The 19400-nt window shown below is 41.3% G+C and overlaps 1 protein-coding gene across 2 annotated transcripts in view; it reads left to right on the top strand.

Annotated features, from left to right (window-relative positions):
• PSMD8 (proteasome 26S subunit, non-ATPase 8) overlaps positions 1–19400 on the top strand; it is a 73004-nt gene that overhangs the window by 33295 nt on the left and 20309 nt on the right. For both annotated transcript variants that reach the window (XM_085625265.1, XM_085625266.1), the window contains 4 exons: positions 6774–6876; positions 7720–7885; positions 16663–16763; positions 17839–17950. In XM_085625265.1, the coding sequence (XP_085481391.1) occupies positions 6774–6876; positions 7720–7885; positions 16663–16763; positions 17839–17950 (482 nt within the window). The remainder of the gene's footprint in view (positions 1–6773; positions 6877–7719; positions 7886–16662; positions 16764–17838; positions 17951–19400) is intronic.

Below are 19400 nucleotides of genomic sequence, written 5' to 3'. Positions count from 1 at the left end.
ATTATATTTTCTTGCAGTATAATATTTTGCTGTGTACCAAATTTCAAATATAGATGCCTTCTCATTCTTTATCCAAAAAGGGCAACCCAGTGGGTCTGTTTTGATGCAGACATGGCAGGTTTTGCATATTGAACATGCGCTTCAACCCACAGTTTGTTTTCCTTTAAAACCTACTGTGCTTCCTACGAAATGTAACCAATATTAAAAGCAACATTTGAAACAAATGCTAACTAACCTAAAATGGCCCCTGTTCTTTTAAAAGGTCTACATTTGTTAGAATCTAAACTCATTTGTCCTCCTTGGTTTCTTTCTTAAATGGAGTGGAGCACTGGAGGGGAAAAGAGCAAACAATCTGAACTTTATTTCAAGGGAATGGCCTCATCAATCTTTCCCAAAGTCAATTACAACCTAAAAAAGTTGCAACATTTGTATGTATTTTGTTCTACACAAACCCCTGCATAGAATAATTATCCACTTTTCCCTATTTTGCTTGGAAGATATTTAGGAAACAGAGGCTTTGATTAGATTAATGTTGCTCATTCATATTTGAGTGACCATATTTTATTTGCATTTAATAAAATTCCTTCTGCAAACGCAGTCTAGTACATCTCAACATCCATTCATTTGTTGTGAAACCAATATTAAAAGAAACAAAAGCAACAGTTACAATGTTGCTCATTTAAAGGCAGCTACACAATATTTAACATTAAATTGGGGATAAGCCTAAGGCAGGGTACGACCATTATATGCACCGAAATCAGAGCATGGCGGTATTTTAGTTTTTACTAGTAATTATTAAAATTGAGAATAGTTAAAACCGCTATGAAAACGTTATGGGAAATGATTGATAAGACCTTGCCACAGAAAATGAAAGTTAATCACCAAAACGCCTCTAGTCGAGCCAACTTACAAGGCAGCTCTTTATACTACATCACTCATAGGTCAGTAGCTCACAGCCCTACATTATGACTCCTTTTAAGATGTTAACCTCCCCTGTGATAAATTTATAAAATTATCACATATTTTTCTTTAAGCCCCTGCCAAAGAGAGTGGACCGGTTTCCTGACTTGTACAAACCTTGTGTCTGGAAAGTGAAGAGCAGGTATCTCTGGCTTAGCTCTGTTAGGTCTGGGAAGAAGGTAATATGTGGGAGACATTTTCATAGCCCATGGGGTTCAAGCAACAGCAGTTCCTGATAGACCTGCTCTTAACCACATCTGGAAGTTTCAATCGATTGAATGTAAGTTCAAAAGGGCTTGGAATTATGCCAGAGGTCTAGTAATGTTGTGAGGACTGTGACAGAAAAAGGGTCTGTTAATGATTCTCCAGGTTTCTTTTCAACAAAAATGAATTTTCTGTCATGCTGGTCAATGTAATCGTGATACTGTTGTTCAAGTTAAAATCTGACTAGGAGGTTATGCAACTATTCTACCTATCTAGCACTTCACATTTTCAACTAGATCAATGAGAAAAGTACTTGGTGTATTCATTCTCAGCTGTGATTCCTTCCAAACTATTCCTGATGATGCACTTCAGATGCCTTAGTTTGAGAACAAGGCAATATTAGCCCAAGCTCTACTAGTTTTTAAATCTTGAAACGTCCACATATAATAAATGCTGAAAGGTAGCTGTTGTAAGTAATAGTGTTATCAGATTATATTCTAGCTTATCATATTTCCAGCTTCCGGTCATTCTAAATGCCGGTGTGCAATAAAGCAGAGAGAGGACCACCTTACTAGAAAACACCCACCCCCAGAGGGTTGTAAGTGCCTCCTCTTTAGATATACTTAAAATGATGGAGCTCTACAATGATGAAGTTCTTTTGTTACAACTCATTCACATAACTAATGTTTTCTTAAGGATGACAATATATCTGTCAATAGGTGTATTCATTTAGCATGTTTGATGATTTTTTTTTTTTTAACATACCATGTATGATTTGTTTTTGCTCTCCCCAAAAATATAATATCCATTTTGGTGTCATTCATAATTAAATGATTTGTATTGTCATGTGCCATAAAATTCAACAATCTCTGAAGTCCCACAAATGTCTAAAATATTATTAATCAATAGTATGTATAAATTACAATATATACTCCCCTGTACCACACTCCCATTCACCACTGTGTTTTGGGGCATCATATAAATGGGCTGTCATGAGGAGTATGCATTAAACAAGGTAGGGTCAAGGATGTATTATTTGCTTTAGTCTGCCTTAAAGTATCAGCAAACCCCTTAGTACTAGTTTGGATCCCAATCCACATGTTTTCATAAAGATCTCCGGCACAGTACTACAGGTCTTCAATTCTTTGAGTTGGCAGTTGGTGTGTGAAGAAGCAGCTACTCAAGCCTAGCGTAATACAGACGATTTATCATTGTACATCTGTACATAAGAAACATCCCATCCGCAACAGCTGCCTGAATGTAACTTTGCTAGCATCATTCTACCTCATCCCTATATTCTAACTACACAATCTAGGTTTTGCAGTTCTACAGTCTCTATCTTACAATGGCAGGATACCACTCCCCCCCCCCCCCCCCCCCCCAATTAAACTCAATAATAAAATAAGAGTGTTACAACTGATAATAAAATAAAAGCATATTGCACGCTTATTTTACATTGCTAAATTCTGTAAGGTAAGATTGAAAAATGAGTACATCAATGAAGTTTCAAGCGAAGTCTTTGAGTGCTCACCAACAGAGGAATGCTTCAAACAGTCTTTTAGATGTTTGGGATGAAACATTGCATGCCCACTTCTTAATTCAGAGGAGACATGCTTCACACCTCCTATACCATCAGGACTTTTAGCACCGTTGAGGACAACCGTCACTCTGCCCAAATGCTAGTTACGATTATCACTTTAATATGGCAGCATTGTGAAATAATTTGACCACTTTGAAAGGTGTGGAAAATTTTGAAGATCTCTTTTTTTGGGGGAAGCCTCACTCATCATGTGCCCTACCTTTATCTTTGTTGGAGAGACAGTAAGTCTCGCATCAAGATGGAGTTTGTTTACTACGTTCTTATCTTGAACCGCTACCCACTCATTTGAGGTCAGAAGTTTGCCTACATCTTTGCGATTCATCCACCTGTGACAGATCATAGTGATAGGTTTTTGACCCCTGAACAATTCAAAAGGCGTCTTGATAGTGATTGAATGGGGAGTGAGTCGGTACAGGTTCACTCTTTCAACAAATTCTAACTCCAGTCCCCGTTCTGAGATTTTCATGTTTGTATTGACTCCTTCAGAACCCCATTAAACCTCTCCACCATCCCATTAGTCGCAAGATGGTAGAGAGAACACTTTTTGTACCGCTTTCAGACAAAAACCTTTCCAATTTCCTTGGAAACCAATTGAACACCAATTTTTGTGTCACAATACATTGAGATAATCCTTCCCTACTAAACCATTCATTAAGGAATTCAATGACTTTTCGTGTTTCTATACTTTGAGTGATGTAAATCGCCAGCCACTTTGAATAAATGTCAATTTAGTCTAGAACATAATACTGTCCAGTTTTACTGGTAATTAAATATCCAGAGCCCGCTCCTGCCTTTACTCTTTTTTCTCTCATAGGCATAGGTTGAACCCTAGTCTTACACACCTTGTCACAAGAGACGCCCTCTAAACCATCCTGCACAGCTCTCCCAACTTGTATGTCAATCCCAGGCCACCAGAAGTACAACCTGATTCTCTCCTTTTTTGGGGGGAAATTTCTTGGTGTCTCAGCTGGATGATTTTATCCTGAACCTGTCTGGGAGGCACCAATCTCATGCCCCTTCAGAGAAGATCGTCCTTGACAGAAAGTTTATCATGCACATTCCAGTGTTTCTGGACCTCATCACTCACAATATTCTTACAGGGCCAACCACTAGAAATCTGCTTAATGAATTTTTGTAACACTATGTCTTCCGCTAATAATCCTTCCAAACCTCTCCGCTAATCATCCTTTCAGTGATTTCACAAACACTAAAATCCTTCTAGTCCCATAGGATTTCTGAATCACCATCACCCTCAGTCTGTGTCAAACAAGTCGCAACCAACAGTCAGCTACCTTGTTCCTAGTCTCAGGAATATACTCCACCCTGAAGTCGTACCCCTGTAATGCGACCACCCACTTACAGATGCGAGAGGAAATAGCATCAAACCACTTTTTAGAGAAGACTTCCTTCAGAGGCTTTTGATCAGACCTGACCACAAAGGTTTCACCGCAGAGGAACTACTTGAGCTTATTTATAGTTCAGTATCTGCTAAGGGCCTCCTTCTAAGTCACAGAGTAGTGGTTTTTAGGCCCCACTAAGGCACTGGACTCCATAAGCAAGGACTTTTGTCTTTTAGTGTGAGGACAGTATTCTTACATTTTTCAGGTGGATTTTGGATGTGAACCGCACTCCGGGCGTTTGTATGTTTATAGCCTTGGGAGTGACATTCGCACACTGGTGTTCTGATAGTTGGGTCCTGAGCTTGAGTTCTGGTATCTAATTACTGTTTTCCTTGCACAACATGCAGAATGTTACACCTCTGGCCTTCTTTTTGTCTAATCGAGGAGAGCCAGCCATTAGGTGGTCTTAAGTGGAAAAAGGTCTTCATGCATTACGCTTGTGGGTGTGTGTAGTATCTCACTAAGTGCAGAGAGGAAGATCTCCTTGTTGCTGATTTGCTTAGGACCTGAAGGCCAAGAGGTCTTCAAACATTTACCTGACTTAAGTGGAAGTGATATTGACAATCCTAATAAGTTTGGGATATACTTGGCTAAATTAGATAAGCACTGTCTACCTAAAGTAAGTACGATCTTGGAGAACTACCATTTCAGTAGATGTATGCAAAGGGCACAGGAATCGGTTGAGTCTTATGTCACTGACATACATAAGTTGGGTGCTACTTGCAAGTTTGAAGGCTTGTTGGAATAGCGTATATGCGACCAGTTTATGCTGGGGTGCCAATCCCAAATTAGATGAGGGTACTGCTTGTGGCCAAGAGTGTTGAACACTCTCTTGCCTGTGCCGAGGTGCTAAAAAAGGATAACCGCATTGATTGCTCTGAGACGGTGCAAAGTATAGCTTGGACTTGTGCAAAAAAAATTAGGCAATTCTGCTCCCGACGACAACAGGAAAAAGGTTAGAGGAAAGTGCTTTTGATGTGGAAGCAGTAAACTCCTTGTAAATATTAAATCCTGTCCTGCGTGCCGCAGTTGTAGCAAGACAAGACACTTTGCTGAATACTGCAAATCATTCCATAAAACTAGGTGTGAAGGAGGTGGGGTTTGATAAGTGTAGTGACCGTGACTGTGAGTATGATGAGTTGCACTGTGGCGAGGTAGTGCTTCAAATAGACCATCATAAAAAAGGCGCTATTGATCGTGTTGGTCAATGGCCATTCTGTCAGGATGTTATTTGATTCCAGTGCCAAGATCTTGCTTGTCCCGAAGAAATTTCATCTAGAGAAATTCAGAGAGAGAGAGTCCCGTTATTAAGGCCTGATATTAAACCCCTGGCTTATAGCAGTCAACCAATAAAACTGTTAGGATAATCTTGGGGCGATCTGGATTATAAAGGCAGTATTATTGCGGGCAAGGCTTACCTCTCATGTAAAAGAGAGAGTATCATAAGTTGGGTCCACCAAGGTGATCTGGAGTTTTTGCTAGATCCAAGTGGTAAACCCAGCATTATTTTGAAGGAAATGCCTCTCGGTGGGAAGATAGCGCAGAGGATGAAGCCTGATGTGGGTGTTAACATGGTATGGAGAGACAATGATGTCATTAATCCGTGTTTGCGCAGAAATTGAAGATTTTTTTTAGTGACAAATTGGGTTGCCTCAGTGACAACACTCATAAGATCATACTCTAAGATGGGGCTGTAACAGTGTCCTGCAAAATTTTGGGTGCGCCTCTAACTCTGCGTGACTCCATGCTGTCTGAGCTTAACCAGTTTAAGAGCGAGGGCATCATTGTTGAGACAGAGGCGACTGAGGGGCTGCACCTGTCGTCTTCACGTGCAAGGCTTCTGGCGATATGTGTGGTTGCAGTACCTGCTCACCAACATTGCGGAAATGCTAACACTACTTAATAGGGCTATAGTTTTTCAAAACACTAGACCTCAGAATGGCGCATCATCAAATTAAATTATATAATGCCTCTATGAATCTGACCTCCTTTATTACTCCTTTTGGTATGTTCAAATTCATGAGGTTACTCTTTGGGTTAAACTCTGCTACATCTATGTTTCAGAGGGCCACGGAAGAAGTCTTAGGTGGTGTTTCTGGGGTTAAGATTTACCAAGACGACGTTTTAGTGCAAAGTTTCGACACAGGGAGGTAATCTTTCCTTGTAACGGATGTCAGTGCCAAGGGATTGGGTGTGGTCTTGAAGCAATTGTGCTTTGCACACGTGGGTTCGAATTTCACCCCTCGCCAATGTGAAGAAGCAGGTACTAGAGTGTATTGTAAAATAGACTGTTTATTGAGGTACATCTGTACATAAGAAATGTCCCATCCACAACAGCTGCTTGAATGGAACTGACTATCATCATTCTGCCTCATCCTTACAGTCTAACCACACAATCTAAGTTCTACAGTTCTACAGTTCTACATTCTGTCTCTACCTTACAATGAATGGCATGATACCACATGGTGCCATATGGTTAGTTGTCATCCATGTTCCATGTGCTGATCTAGAGTGATAAGTACATGCAATATTTTTATTGTCTGTGTCCTGATTTAGTTGAGCCCTTTAATAACTGCTGAGGATTAACTGCATTTGTTTACTTTCCCTAGGAGATATTCTAGAGATTGGTGCCCAATGGAGTATCTTAAAGAAAGACATTCCATCGTTTGAGCGATATATGGCGCAACTAAAGTGCTATTATTTTGACTACAAGTAAGTGATGATGTTGCTTTGTTCTATTTCTTAATTTGATCTTCATCTGTTTCAACCTTTTAACCTTGCTGTTCTTATGTGCGCGTTTCCTGCACTGCACACTGGGCACGGAGTATAATGTTAAGTAATAAGTGCTATTTTGTTTAGGAGATATTTGTGTATTATGTACACTTCAATAAAATACCAAGTCTAACAAAAAGCATGGCCAGGAAGGACTGATTTAGGGCAAGGGCAATGCTGGAGTGTCCGTGAAGACTACAGGAGATATGATCAATAGGATGTGAAGTTGTAGATTTTACAAACTATATTATACATAACTCAAATCACCTTTTCAGCATACTAATTTTAGTATTTTCCACTCGGTTGGCAAAAAATAGTTCACAGGGAGCTACTATTCACCCTGAGTGGACTTTTTTGCTATCGAGAACTCCTTACAGTGAGAATAAAGGTCCTTATAGGATTAGTCACTTGACATTCCCACCTTTCACAGTTTAGTAAGCTTACAATCTGCTTACAATCTGAAAATGTTTGTGAATCCCAAAAAGTTGTAAATCCTCACCCATGTATTGATGTAAATCTGCACGTGCAGGTGTATTATTTGTTTTTACTAAATCAAACCGCATTTTTGACAGTCAAGTACATTTCCTTCATTTGCCCGAAAGCTGTTTGACTGACCATTTTGGTTAATAAATCATTTGGAGGGCAGATGTACATATGATGGGAGTGAATTGACCTGGGGAAATACTTTAGATTGCAGAACGTGGTAGAAAGAGAACTTCTTTAGCTCTGAGAAGAACCATGTTGCATTGTTGTTTTTAAATGTTTGATTTCTTTTTCCCACAGGGAAGAGTTGCCAGAATCCGCCTACAAACACCAGCTTCTGGGGTTGAACTTGCTCTTTCTGCTTTCCCAGAACAGAGTTGCTGAGTTCCACACAGAACTGGAGCGACTTCCAGCCAAGGACATTCAGACTAATGTCTACATTAAGCACCCCGTCTCCCTTGAACAGGTATAGTGACGGTGGTGATTGTATACTATGTGTGTATGAACACAGCCTGTCCTATCAGTTACTACATATTTAGCATATCAGTAATAATGGCCATGGCTTTTGTAGATACATACATTCTACCAAACACACGTATTGCAGTTGTCCTTTAAAAGGTAAAAAGTGAACTAGTTAAGTTTTCTGGAAAGTCACCAGATGGAGAAGGAGGGACATGTCAAGCACTTCTTAATGTGGAATTAACAATCATCTGGGAATACAGCTGGGAAAATCCTAATGGGCAGTATGGTGGCGTTTTCATTTGATTTCTTCACGCATACTTCCTTATACTAGTACCACTGAGAGCTGAATGCAATGTCCTTGACCCAATCTCACTGTTGGAGGCAATATAAGGAATGCCGTTTCCAAAAAACACATGAACTGTCTATGGATATACTGTATGGCACATACTGGCCCTCAAGAAATATGGTTCAGAACAAAGCTCCAAGGAAGTAAAAGTCCAGGGTTTCCTAATATTGATTCTACCTGAGGGGAGGTGGGAACTTTCCATCCCATATTGTGCAGAGTAAGCTTCTGCCTGCGGTGATGAAACACCACCCCTTTCTCTCTTTCTGGCAGTCTCCCGCCAGCTTCCACATTCTGCTGCACTTCCTTTGAAGGCAGTCCTAAACTACACTGTCAAAAAGCGGATTATTAATTTGGCAGGAGAGTGCATCTACCAACTTATTGAACACACACTGGTTTGGTCACAATGCAGCTGTAAGAGAATCTGTAATTAGTCCACGTTAGCTATGGCACAAGCCGGAGGCAGTTCCCTAGAGAAATATGTTAAGTTCATCAGTACCGAACAGCAGTGAAGTTAAGAACACAGCACAGTAAAATTCCCAAATGAATTTAGAAAAATGGAGAACAATTTTAAGCAAAAAACACAAAACTGGATAAGCAGAAGAAAATAGGAGAATTTTTAAAACAAGAAGCCACATGGAAAAAAACGGGCCCCAATTGAAAGTCAAAGTTCTCGAGTGATCAACTTGAAACTGATTGTAATGGAGTGGCAATCAGGAAGGCCAAGCAATTCATACAGTTGAAATGTTCTGCGATGTAACGTAGAAGTTTTGCTGGTTTTCAAAGTCCTGGGGGGGTGTGTCAAACACAACAAACGATGGATTAAACCCAGACTGAGGGTCAGTGTTTGATTCATTCAGCATCCCGTCTTTCATTTGTTCTTTTTGCTTTTGTCCCCCTAAGTGGGAAGGATATGTCCAGACGTGGGTCCCGTGCTCACTGTACCACTGGATTCAAGCTAGCCTTGCTGATGAGGGATGATACCCCGAAACTGGCCTCATGATGCTTGTTTCCGGTCCAGGGAGGACCTGGCCTGACAGTTTTGGTGGACTGTTCCCATGGGGAGCAGGGTCAAGGCTGATTTGCATATGGCTGGGTCCAAACAAGGGTGGCGCCGTTATCAAAATCCGATAAATCAAACAAAGATTTGTGACTGAGGGAGGGTGTTTTATTTATTTAGCATTACGTCCATTTGTTCTTTTTGCTGTTTTTAAAGTCCTGCAGTGGGGCAAGGCAGGATGCTGAGGTTGGAAAGGAGCTCTCTAAGTCTAATGCATTGTTGTTGAGCTCTTGCTGAAGCCTTTAGTCTTTGCATCAAAAGTTAAGAGTCGGACAAAGCAGGATTCCAGAGCTGCAGAAGTCACTTCGCCACTGGAGTGGATTTGCAGCCTTGCACCAGTCTGAGGTTTTATCTTCAATCTTTGTCACATTTTTTGTTCTTCAAAACCTCCATTGGGGCATAACTGGATGTGTAATCCCAGAACGTTTTTGTAACTTTGAAAAGTGCCTCCTGGTCTCTCCTGTAGCCATCAGGGCCATAGGGTAAACATCCTATCACCTGGCCTATATCAGCCAGGTATTTTTCCTGCGTCCAGTCCAATGTAGTCAACTGGGCCTCCTTTAAAATAGGAAGCCATTTTGCCTTTTGAGTTCCAATAGTAGTAACAGGAAGCCAACTTTTTGACTCTTGGAGTGCAGTTCCAATTCTTGTATGTGCCTGCACGAGTCGGTAGTCCTTGGGGTGTCTTTTCTCCACCAACCAGGCAGTGTTGTTCTTTGTTGTTTCATCCCAGGTCATTAAAGTTCTAGGGATGTGGTGGTGAGGTGGCTTTCTCATGTTATGCACTAGCCAGTGATTATGGAATTTCCAACTCCTGATCTGATAACTTTCGCACCAAAACCCAACCTCCTTTCTCTATACGTCTTCTACATTTCAGACCTTCTCAGACTTCTTCGGCCAAGATGGCCCTAGCCTTTATTTGTAGAATGCCACTTGGGATCTCCTTGTCAAAAAGAATAGCATTTAAGGCAGCTTTTTGTGTTGACATCTGTTCCTGTGTTCCTCCAAACCGACCCATTCCTGGTCACTACTAACACCACTTTGCCTGCTTTCACCCAGACTTAAGCTGATTGTCACCAAGAGGCCAATCTTTAAATTCCAGCCTGTGAAGAGTATTTCATTCTCTGGGGCAGGCTACTTGGGCAAACTGGTTCTCAACCAGTTTGCTCTCAAACAGCGCACAGTACAGTTTTAAAAGCTACTCCACAAAACTAAAAACTGCACTGACCATTGAATTAGATTTTTTAATACAAAGTGGAAAATAATTGTAAATGAAAGCTTTATGATTTTCTTAAGCAAAGTTACAGAAAATACATGTTTCATTGGTAGGACCTGCTTATGGAAAATTTAGCCTTATGTATACAGTGGGAAACTGCTTTTGAAAACTGTTCATTACAGGAACATACTTTTTCACCCTAGTGTGTCCCACTTTGTTAATATAATGAAGCAACCCGAGCTGCGGTTGTAAAATGCTAAATTAGCTTCACCTTTCTAATATATAAATAGTATGTTTTCCTGTAGGGCAAAGCACTTTACATTGCCATGTGTCACTGTAGTGGTTTAAAACTGTAGGCCCAGTCACATTGTTGCCTCTGGAGATATACAGTTTGTCCTATAGTTCAGTGGGCTAAATATACATTAATGCCTTTTGCAGTCAGTTGAACCTTAAGCTCAATGTTCTAGTGGGAATTGGTGGAGCTGTCTGGTCTTTTGGGAACAGCCACCACCAGAAAATTACATCCATTAACATAGTTCTATTTTTTTCTTAAAATAAAGAAATAAACCTGGTTATTTCCAACATAGAAAAGACAGTCCAAGTAGTGACAGAATATCCATATAACTCAATTTCAGTCTGGGTGGTGTGTACATGGCAGCCAGACAACATATTTGAGACTTACATTAGTCAATCAAGTACATGGGTATAATATTAGGTACATTTCATGCATAGAGAATTGTGTTTCATGGAGGTAGCTTCATGTGGCTACAGCATTTCTGTTGTATCTCATTTATCCACATTTTCACCCGGTTTTGGCATCTTTTCTGGTTTTGAAATAGTATACTACTTCTCCTACTGTTTGCTCTAATAACCAGAGGTTTTCAAGATGCGGTCTAACGGAGCTGAATAGCTATCACATTTAGCCATGTATAAAGACTAAGCCTGGACCTGAAGTGTGTCCTGTCAAGAAACCAATAACCAGATGCCTGAGTGTCACCATTGACTGCATTATGGAGTCTCCTGTTTGGGTTTTTTAGGTTGGGGGACATTTTACTGTTTGTGACTGGAAACTCTGCAACTGGGGCTTCCGCCCACTTTGTTGTTTAGTCCTGCACTAAGAGCCAACATCATTGAAAAGGCTGAACATATGAAAGTAAGGTTACTATGTGGTACAACGTTTAATTTTGTTTGGCATTCATATTCCTTTGAACGAAGCTTGATGAGCCTCTTCATAAACATCACAGTAAAGGACATGACCCATGCAACGCCTAGTAAGATAATAGTCTTAGGAAAAACGTTACAAAAAATCTAACATGTAATTGTTGTAGAAGTCTTTTGAGGTAGAGCTCAGCCCTAGAAGATTACAGTTATCTGTTTTTCTTTAATCCTATTACAAAACACTGTGTACCTCGTACTACCCTATGTTCCAACAACAGGGTTTGGTGAAGAGTGTAGGGAGGAAAGAGGGTAAGACTAAACCAGTTATGTAAAGCCACAGGCAAGCTACTGAAAGGTTTATAGTGCCATGGTGTATAATTTATGAAACATTTCTTTGAGACATTGAAGATAACTTGCATTGGAACATTTGAATGTGGAGAGCTCCACTGAACAAAATGGAGTGGCTCAGGGCCAATAATGGCAGGTATAGGCCAGTGGCTCCTAAATTGCAGTGTTTGCCTGTACTCAGCATTTTAATTTAGAATGCTCTATCCTCCTTGGTTGGAATGCGATAATAGCCTAATGCTTAGGACTAAACTTGTTGTAAAAGGCCCTCACCTGTATACACATTATCAAAGCATTGTGATTTATCACACTGTCCTTTAGAGATAAAACAATTCCCATTGAAATGACCACTAGATTTGCACAGACATACAATTTTACTGATAAAAATAATATAGCTTGCAAATGATATTGTGGGAAATCTGGTTTCAGTGAATATTTATCTGTGCATCACCAAGTAAAAGTGTTGTGATTTGTTTTGATCCAATTAAAATCTTTGTTTCATCACACTTTATAATCAAGAATTATAAAAACAAGCATTTACAATGCAATGGTCTCGGCATTGTTAAAGTTAGAGCTATTGGCACTGCTCATGACATTAATTTTGTTTATGTTTTTATTTTTAAAACATTTAAAGAAACGCCATTGTTATTTACAGTGTCAATAGCTTAATCTATCTCAAATGCGAGACCTATTGCATTTGCACCCACACACAGAGCCAAACACACAAAGCCACCGACAAACACAGAGTGCATGTAAACAGTTCCAATTGCATTATTAGGGATTTTTAGGACTCACGGTGCTTCGGTGCAGCCCTATATACTAATAGGAACAGTCTGCGGATGTTTAGTGGAGAGTCTTTGGCTGAGTTGTTTATTGTGTCGTGTACTTCAGGAGTATTCCCTGCCCAGTGACAGGTCAAAAAGGTGGTCTAACGATCTCTGTTTCATCATAAAGCGCTCGAACCTTTGGGTAATGTCTATATGACTAAATAAATGTTGCCGCACGTTACATTTTTCTTTAATTGGGCTATGAATGGGTGAATTAATTCGTTTTAGTAAACGCCTCAGGTCGGTGACGCCGAATGCGATCCTTAGCACGTGTTCAATAATGGTGTGCGGTGTTTAACCCACCTCCCCGCCCCTTGCTGGCCTGCCTCGCGCGCGTGTGTCCACAGCTCACATACCAGACCAAGCGCCATGAAGGGTCCTGCCCTCCCCGAAGCCTCCTGTGTCCCATTAGTTGAAAGTACACCGGGTGGGAGGGGCACGGCTCTGAAAAGCAACCCCCCAACTAAGCAGGCAGTCAGAGCCGACAGCTTGCCAAGGGGTTCCTGACTGCCTCCGGCTGCAGGAGGTGAGTACAGTCGGTATATTTTTTCGTTGCATAAAGTTAATGTTACATGCATTTTTAGAAGGGGTTAGCCAGCCGCCTAAACAATTTGGCGAGGCTTCGAGGTGGAAGAAAGGGGCCATAATGGGGTGACCCTGTTCAATATGCCTGCCGCCCTCTTGGTGTGGGGAAATAGATCCTGGTGCGCCTATGGAATGTGCACCCCTGGTGTTGTTACTAGAGAATCCCATGTCACCGGGACACCTTGTTTCCTCTTCGGGCCATAATTTGAGCAGATCGGTGCATTATGGGAGTTGTCGTTTATTTTCCGCCCAATTAAAGACATTTGAATAGTACAGCCAAAGGCAACAATTTGCATAAGGAACGCGCAGGACTCGAAAAGCAATGCCCCGTAGGACAGAGTCATCCAGTAACCCTAAAAAGCACAGGGACTTCCTGTGTTTTACTCGGATGTGCCCCTGTTCTTCACTGTGCGCATCCTGAGTCATGTGTCTGCTCTGTCTACGTGTGGAGCCATTATCCTGTTTACCATTACACAGTACTGTTTGGTGGATGTCATATGCAGCTAGGCCCCTGTTTCTTCTGCACGTGTTGTAGGGTGAGCGGTTCTGAGGTGTGTAATATCAATACCCATAAGTGATCGCTTCCACACCAGGGATCCGTGTCATATGTAGTCATGTTCATCACGTCAGAGGTACTTGAGTGCGTGTGTAAAACACACGCATGTCCCGGTTCATGCCTGCGCCTGTATGTTCGGTATGATCTGTACAATATGCAGCCATGCTCTTGTTTTTCGTGGTTTCAGCTCACTCTGCCTGACACTCAGACGGCGGGGTTGGTGACATATATACAGCAGACGCTTTGCTTTGGCTGAAGTTTGTGCTTCAATGAAATAATTTAATGATTTTTTTAAACACCACACGCACTTGGGAGGCAGAACCCCTAGAAGGAAGTGAGACTCCAGCTCGATATATATTGTTTGGGACGGGAACTTCAAACGTGCGAATTCTGTTTGTGTTTGGGCCAAAGACGCAACAACGCTGTAATGTCTTCAGTATGGCGCGGGGCTGGAGGGGGCTTGTCTGCACGTAGCTTGAAATGGTTTCCATTTCAGGGTGCTGGCCAATTCGTAGAAAGCAGTCCGTGGCGTGCGCTTCACTTACCTGGGCAAAATGAACCTCCTCGGAGTTGCAAGCGCGCGTTTGAGTGCAGGTAAGATTTGCGTAATTAATCTATTTTCATGTGTGGAGCCAACAGCAGGGGGAGAGGACGCCAGGAACACCGCCGCCTTTCTCCGAGGCAGAGCAAATATGCCTCGGAGAAACGCAGCGTCCTTTTCGGATTCGGGGGCGTGTTTGTCTTTTCTCTCCTCCAGCCATTGGCTGGAGGAGAGAATGAGACTTTCTTTAAAAAACACGCCCCCCGATCCGAAAAGGACGGGGCATGATTGGAGTGACGGGACCTCTTCTCCAATGGCTGGCCAGCATTTACTAGGCCAGCCAATGGAGAACAGGGGAGAAGAGGGGCGGGTGCAAGCCCCTCTTCTCAGAGTCATTAAATCTCGGAGCGAGACTGCGCAAGCGCAGCCTTCGCAGCCGAGACCTAAAAATGGGCTTCATTTTTGCTTTACTAATTGCTGGCATTATTCTGAAATGTGTACAGTTAATTTACAAGTTTTTAAATCTCGTTGTGAATTACCAAAAATTACATCCTTCAGCCTTTCCTTTCACACCATCTGTACTCCAACAAGATTGTCGCATAGTTCACTTTAAAGCCTCCTGTCATTTTTCAGACTGAGAAAGAAAATTCAATGCCAATCTCCATATTAAAAAGCATGAGTGACAGTGTCTTTGAAGCACAACAAAAGAGACAAGATGAATAGAAAGTGTAAAGGCATCGATCTTTATTTACTGCTCTTTCGCAACCCACCATAAATCGACTAGCGACCCACCAGTGGGTTGCAACCTAGTTAAGGAAACTATGATATATGATCATTTATTTAGGTTTACGTTTTAAAATGCCATGTAGTTGCAGTAATTGGTTCATTGCAATGTTAAAGTTACGCTTGCTTGAATATATTCATGTTTATTTTCACATTTGCTTGAATTGGTTTTCTAGTTAATACTTTTCAATAATGAACTGGTCTTCATAGAAATTTATATCTTAATTTCTCCGTTATTTTGTAATATTAAGCCATGTTTCACCGAATATAAGAAGGTTAAAGGCTAGAGGGACTTAATTATTGTATATTCTGAAAATGTTAACCATGTTCAGCCAGAGTATATAAAATGGAACAAAGCCTTGTTAGATAAAGAGGGACTTCGATCCAGGGACTCCAGACTGAGGGTCATGAAGCTGTAAACACCTTTCCTTGTAGAAGGCTACTGGAAAGGCACATTTAGCCCTCAGTGAGGTTAACTGTCTGCTCAAGGACACCATAGTCTCTGAGGTGCAGAGACGAGAACAGCAGCTGTCTCGTTATTGAACACCGCGTCTGTGATTCAGAAACAGTATGCTGGTGTAGGCCATCTATAAAACTCGAACTTCCCCTTTGTTGTTAAGGTCAGCTTAGTTAGCTCAGGGAAAAGAGGAGTTTGGGTTATCAAGGTAGAGAAAGTTTAAAATACTGTCAATATGTTATATGAATATTTTCAGTTCTGCCGAGTGGCAAATATAATTTCCAGTATTTTGTTTATTTTCATAATAACTAATTGTGTGCACTAGCATAGTATTTTAATAAATCTAGAAAATATAACCGTTTTGCCTATTGGTCATGAGTGTGCCTATTAATGGTGAAAGACAGTTTGAATTCTACTAACTATTCCTGTAAATCTCACAATACTGATCTTTGCCTAATAAGCACCTTACTCAAGTAATGCTCAGTGGAGTGTGGGAGATTGCTGTCCAGCAGGTTCTCAGTCTCATAATGGCACACAGGCTACGTCTTTAATGCCAAAGGTTCTAGAAAACTCATTCATGGGCCATGTTATTGAAATACTGAAAGCATATTTGTTCCATTCTATGTAAATGACAGAAGAGGCTTGATTCTTCCCTGTTTGCTTGTCCTTGGTGCCTGTTACTTTTTTATGCATTCAAACTATATATATTTTTTTTAATTAACTTAAGTTCAGAGAAGGCATACACATTGTTGCGCATACAATAGTAAAATATTTTGCACTGAATAATCAAAGCAATAATAGAATCCTCTGTTACTACAAAAACCATATTTCAACCACCAGCTGGTCTTTTGTGCTTGAAAGTAATTCATTTGGCACCTTGTTAAGGCTTTGTACATTTTCTTTCTTTCAGTATTTGATGGAGGGCAGTTACAACAAAGTCTTCTTGGCAAAAGGAAACATCCCGGCGGAAAGCTATACATTCTTTATTGATATTCTTTTAGACACCATTAGGTGAGTTTCCAAGCTTCCCAGTAGACTCGTGCATTCTTTGCTATTGATTTCTTTGGTCATGGAACACGTGAAGCCCAGTTTCCTTTGGTACGACATGGAGCCAGTGTGAAAGATTTGGGGTGAGTAAAGTGATTTGGCTAATAAAAGGCTGATGGCTAAATTCAACTCAGATAGCAGGTACAAGTTCTGGTATGGGTGTAGAGATTACTGAAAAAGCAGGCACAAATTATATTTTGGGATGCTAGAGATTTCGTGGTGACCTCACAATTCTGCATTCCTTAAAGAACACAGCCTGACAGGTTGTGTATTTGACCCTCAATAGCTGGCTTTAAACAACGTTGATCTGTTTAAGAATACAACATCTTCAAGACTGTGTCTGGGACACATTGATAATGAGAGCTGAAAGCAAGGGTCCCCAACCTTTTATGTTATTAGACGTACTTATGTTCAAAGATAATTATCCAGAGCTCCTCATATTATTAGTGTTGTACCAGTGACCACATCAGAGTATTATTGGCCACCATATGTAAGATTACTAGCAGTGATCACCTCAGTGCATCAGGTAGGGTAGCTAGCAGTGATGTAAAAAAATAAAATGTCAATTTGGAATGCTTCTACATGGGTAATATAAAACAGCGACCGCTGCAATGCGACTGGTACAAAAATAAGAATATTAATAATGTCTCTCCGCATTATTTCTCACTCAAAACTCAACTTCAAATAGATTTTGGAAATTCAGCAATTTTTCTCCGGGCATCCGCTTATGCGTTCTGAAAATACACTAATTTCTTAAATACACAGTTTTGGCATAAATGCATTAATTCAACCAAGAAAAAAGAAAGGTTCTAAATTAGTAGGCTGGGACGCACCTAGGAGAGGTACGTACAGGTAGCTGGAGAGCTACCAGTAGATCACAAGCTACTGGTTGGAGAAGCCTGGCTTAAATTTTATTGCTTCTTTTAATCTACCAGTCAGCCCTTGAATCGATCTCTCGATTATTGTTTAATTCCAAACCTTCCTAGGTTTGTTGACATTACATTTGTTTTCTACCATGTTTGTTTCTATTTTAATTCAGGGATGAAATTGCTGGCTGCATCGAGAAGGCCTATGAGAAAATCCTCTTCAATGAAGCCACCAGAGTATTGTTCTTCGATACTCCCAAGAAGATGACTGAATATGCTAAAAAGGTACGTGTCTGTTTTTTCTATACTGATTGTGAGGGAGGCAAGTTTATTTATCCAAGAGAGATCCATGATTGTGTGAAAATATTCTTGAAAAGGTTCGTTTTAATGCATTACAAGGGCCCCCCTAAAAGCACCATATTTCAATATTAATCTTAGAAGCTGCTTCACATATACACCAAATCTCCACTGTGTTGTGTCTTTTAAAGGAACATCGTAAGTGTTTTGTGTATTGGTTAATTACTCTGTGGTTCGTGTTAGTGCTGCATGTTCTTTAAGGTACCCAATCTGTGTTTTATTGTTAATAAAGATTTAAAATTAAAAGAAAAAGTACTCCATCTCAGTATTGAATAATTTTCCCTTGTGCGCTACACTTTTTTGAATTTAGCCTTAGTGATTTTTCATTTACAACATGTACATTGGTGGAGACATGGTCTTTCAACCATTTCCCAATGGAGTGACGGATCGCTTTCATTCTGATCATGACATTTCTCTGCTCAAAGAAGGCTTTTGATTTCCTCCCATTCTCTGCTTACAGCTTCCATTTGACTCTTCTCAAGTGCCCGAAATAAGGTCTCTTTTCTGCCACATATTTCAATTTCCTTTTCTGTCGCAAACCTGCCAGCGCTTCCTGGGCAATACATTGTTTCCTAACCTTGTTGAGTCGTACGTTCCTCGCAGACTCCTGGTTCATAACAGATGAATACATTCTCTGAATATTGTATTACATTGTCATTTGTCTATTTCTCTGAGAGGAACCTTTATATGTAATACAGATGCATTACCCTAAAGATGAGTTATCCTTCAATCAATCAATCAATCAAGGACATTTATAGAGCGCACTACTTACCCGTTGGGTCTCAAGGCGCTTAGGGGGGGGGGGTGCCGTTACTGCTCGAACAGCCAGGTCTTGAGCTTCTTCCTGAAGGAGAGGTGGTCTTGGGTCAGGCGCAGGTCGGCCGGGAGGGAGTTCCAGGTCTTGGCGGCCAGGTAGGAGAAGGACCTTCCTCCTGTTGTCGCTCTACGGATGCGTGGGACGGTGGCGAGGGCGCGGCTGGCTGAACGGAGGTGGCGTTTGGGGGCGTAGAAGTTGATTCGGCTGTTGAGGTAGCTCGGGCCTTGGTCATGTAGGGCTTTGTGTGCGTGGGTGAGGAGACGGAAGGTGATTCTTTTGTTGACGGGGAGCCAATGCAGTTCTCTCAGGTGTCCGGAGATGTGGCTGTTTCGTGGGATGTTGAGGCGTTCTGGATCCGCTGGAGTCTCTTCTGGAGCTTGGCGGTGGTTCCGGCGTAGAGGGCGTTGCCGAAGTCCAGTCGGCTGGTGACGAGGGCCTGGGTGACGGTCTTCCTGGTCTCCGTGGGGATCCACCAGAAGATCTTCCATAGCATGCGCAGGATGTTGAAGCACGCCGAGGAGACGGCGTTGACTTGTCTGGTCATGGAGAGGGAGGAGTCCA

Source organism: Triturus cristatus, chromosome 9 (genome assembly GCF_964204655.1).
Source record: "Triturus cristatus chromosome 9, aTriCri1.1, whole genome shotgun sequence".
Lineage (NCBI taxonomy): Eukaryota > Metazoa > Chordata > Amphibia > Caudata > Salamandridae > Triturus > Triturus cristatus.
The sequence above is the reverse complement of the archived record's forward strand: the minus strand, read 5'-3'. Positions and strand labels throughout refer to the sequence as shown.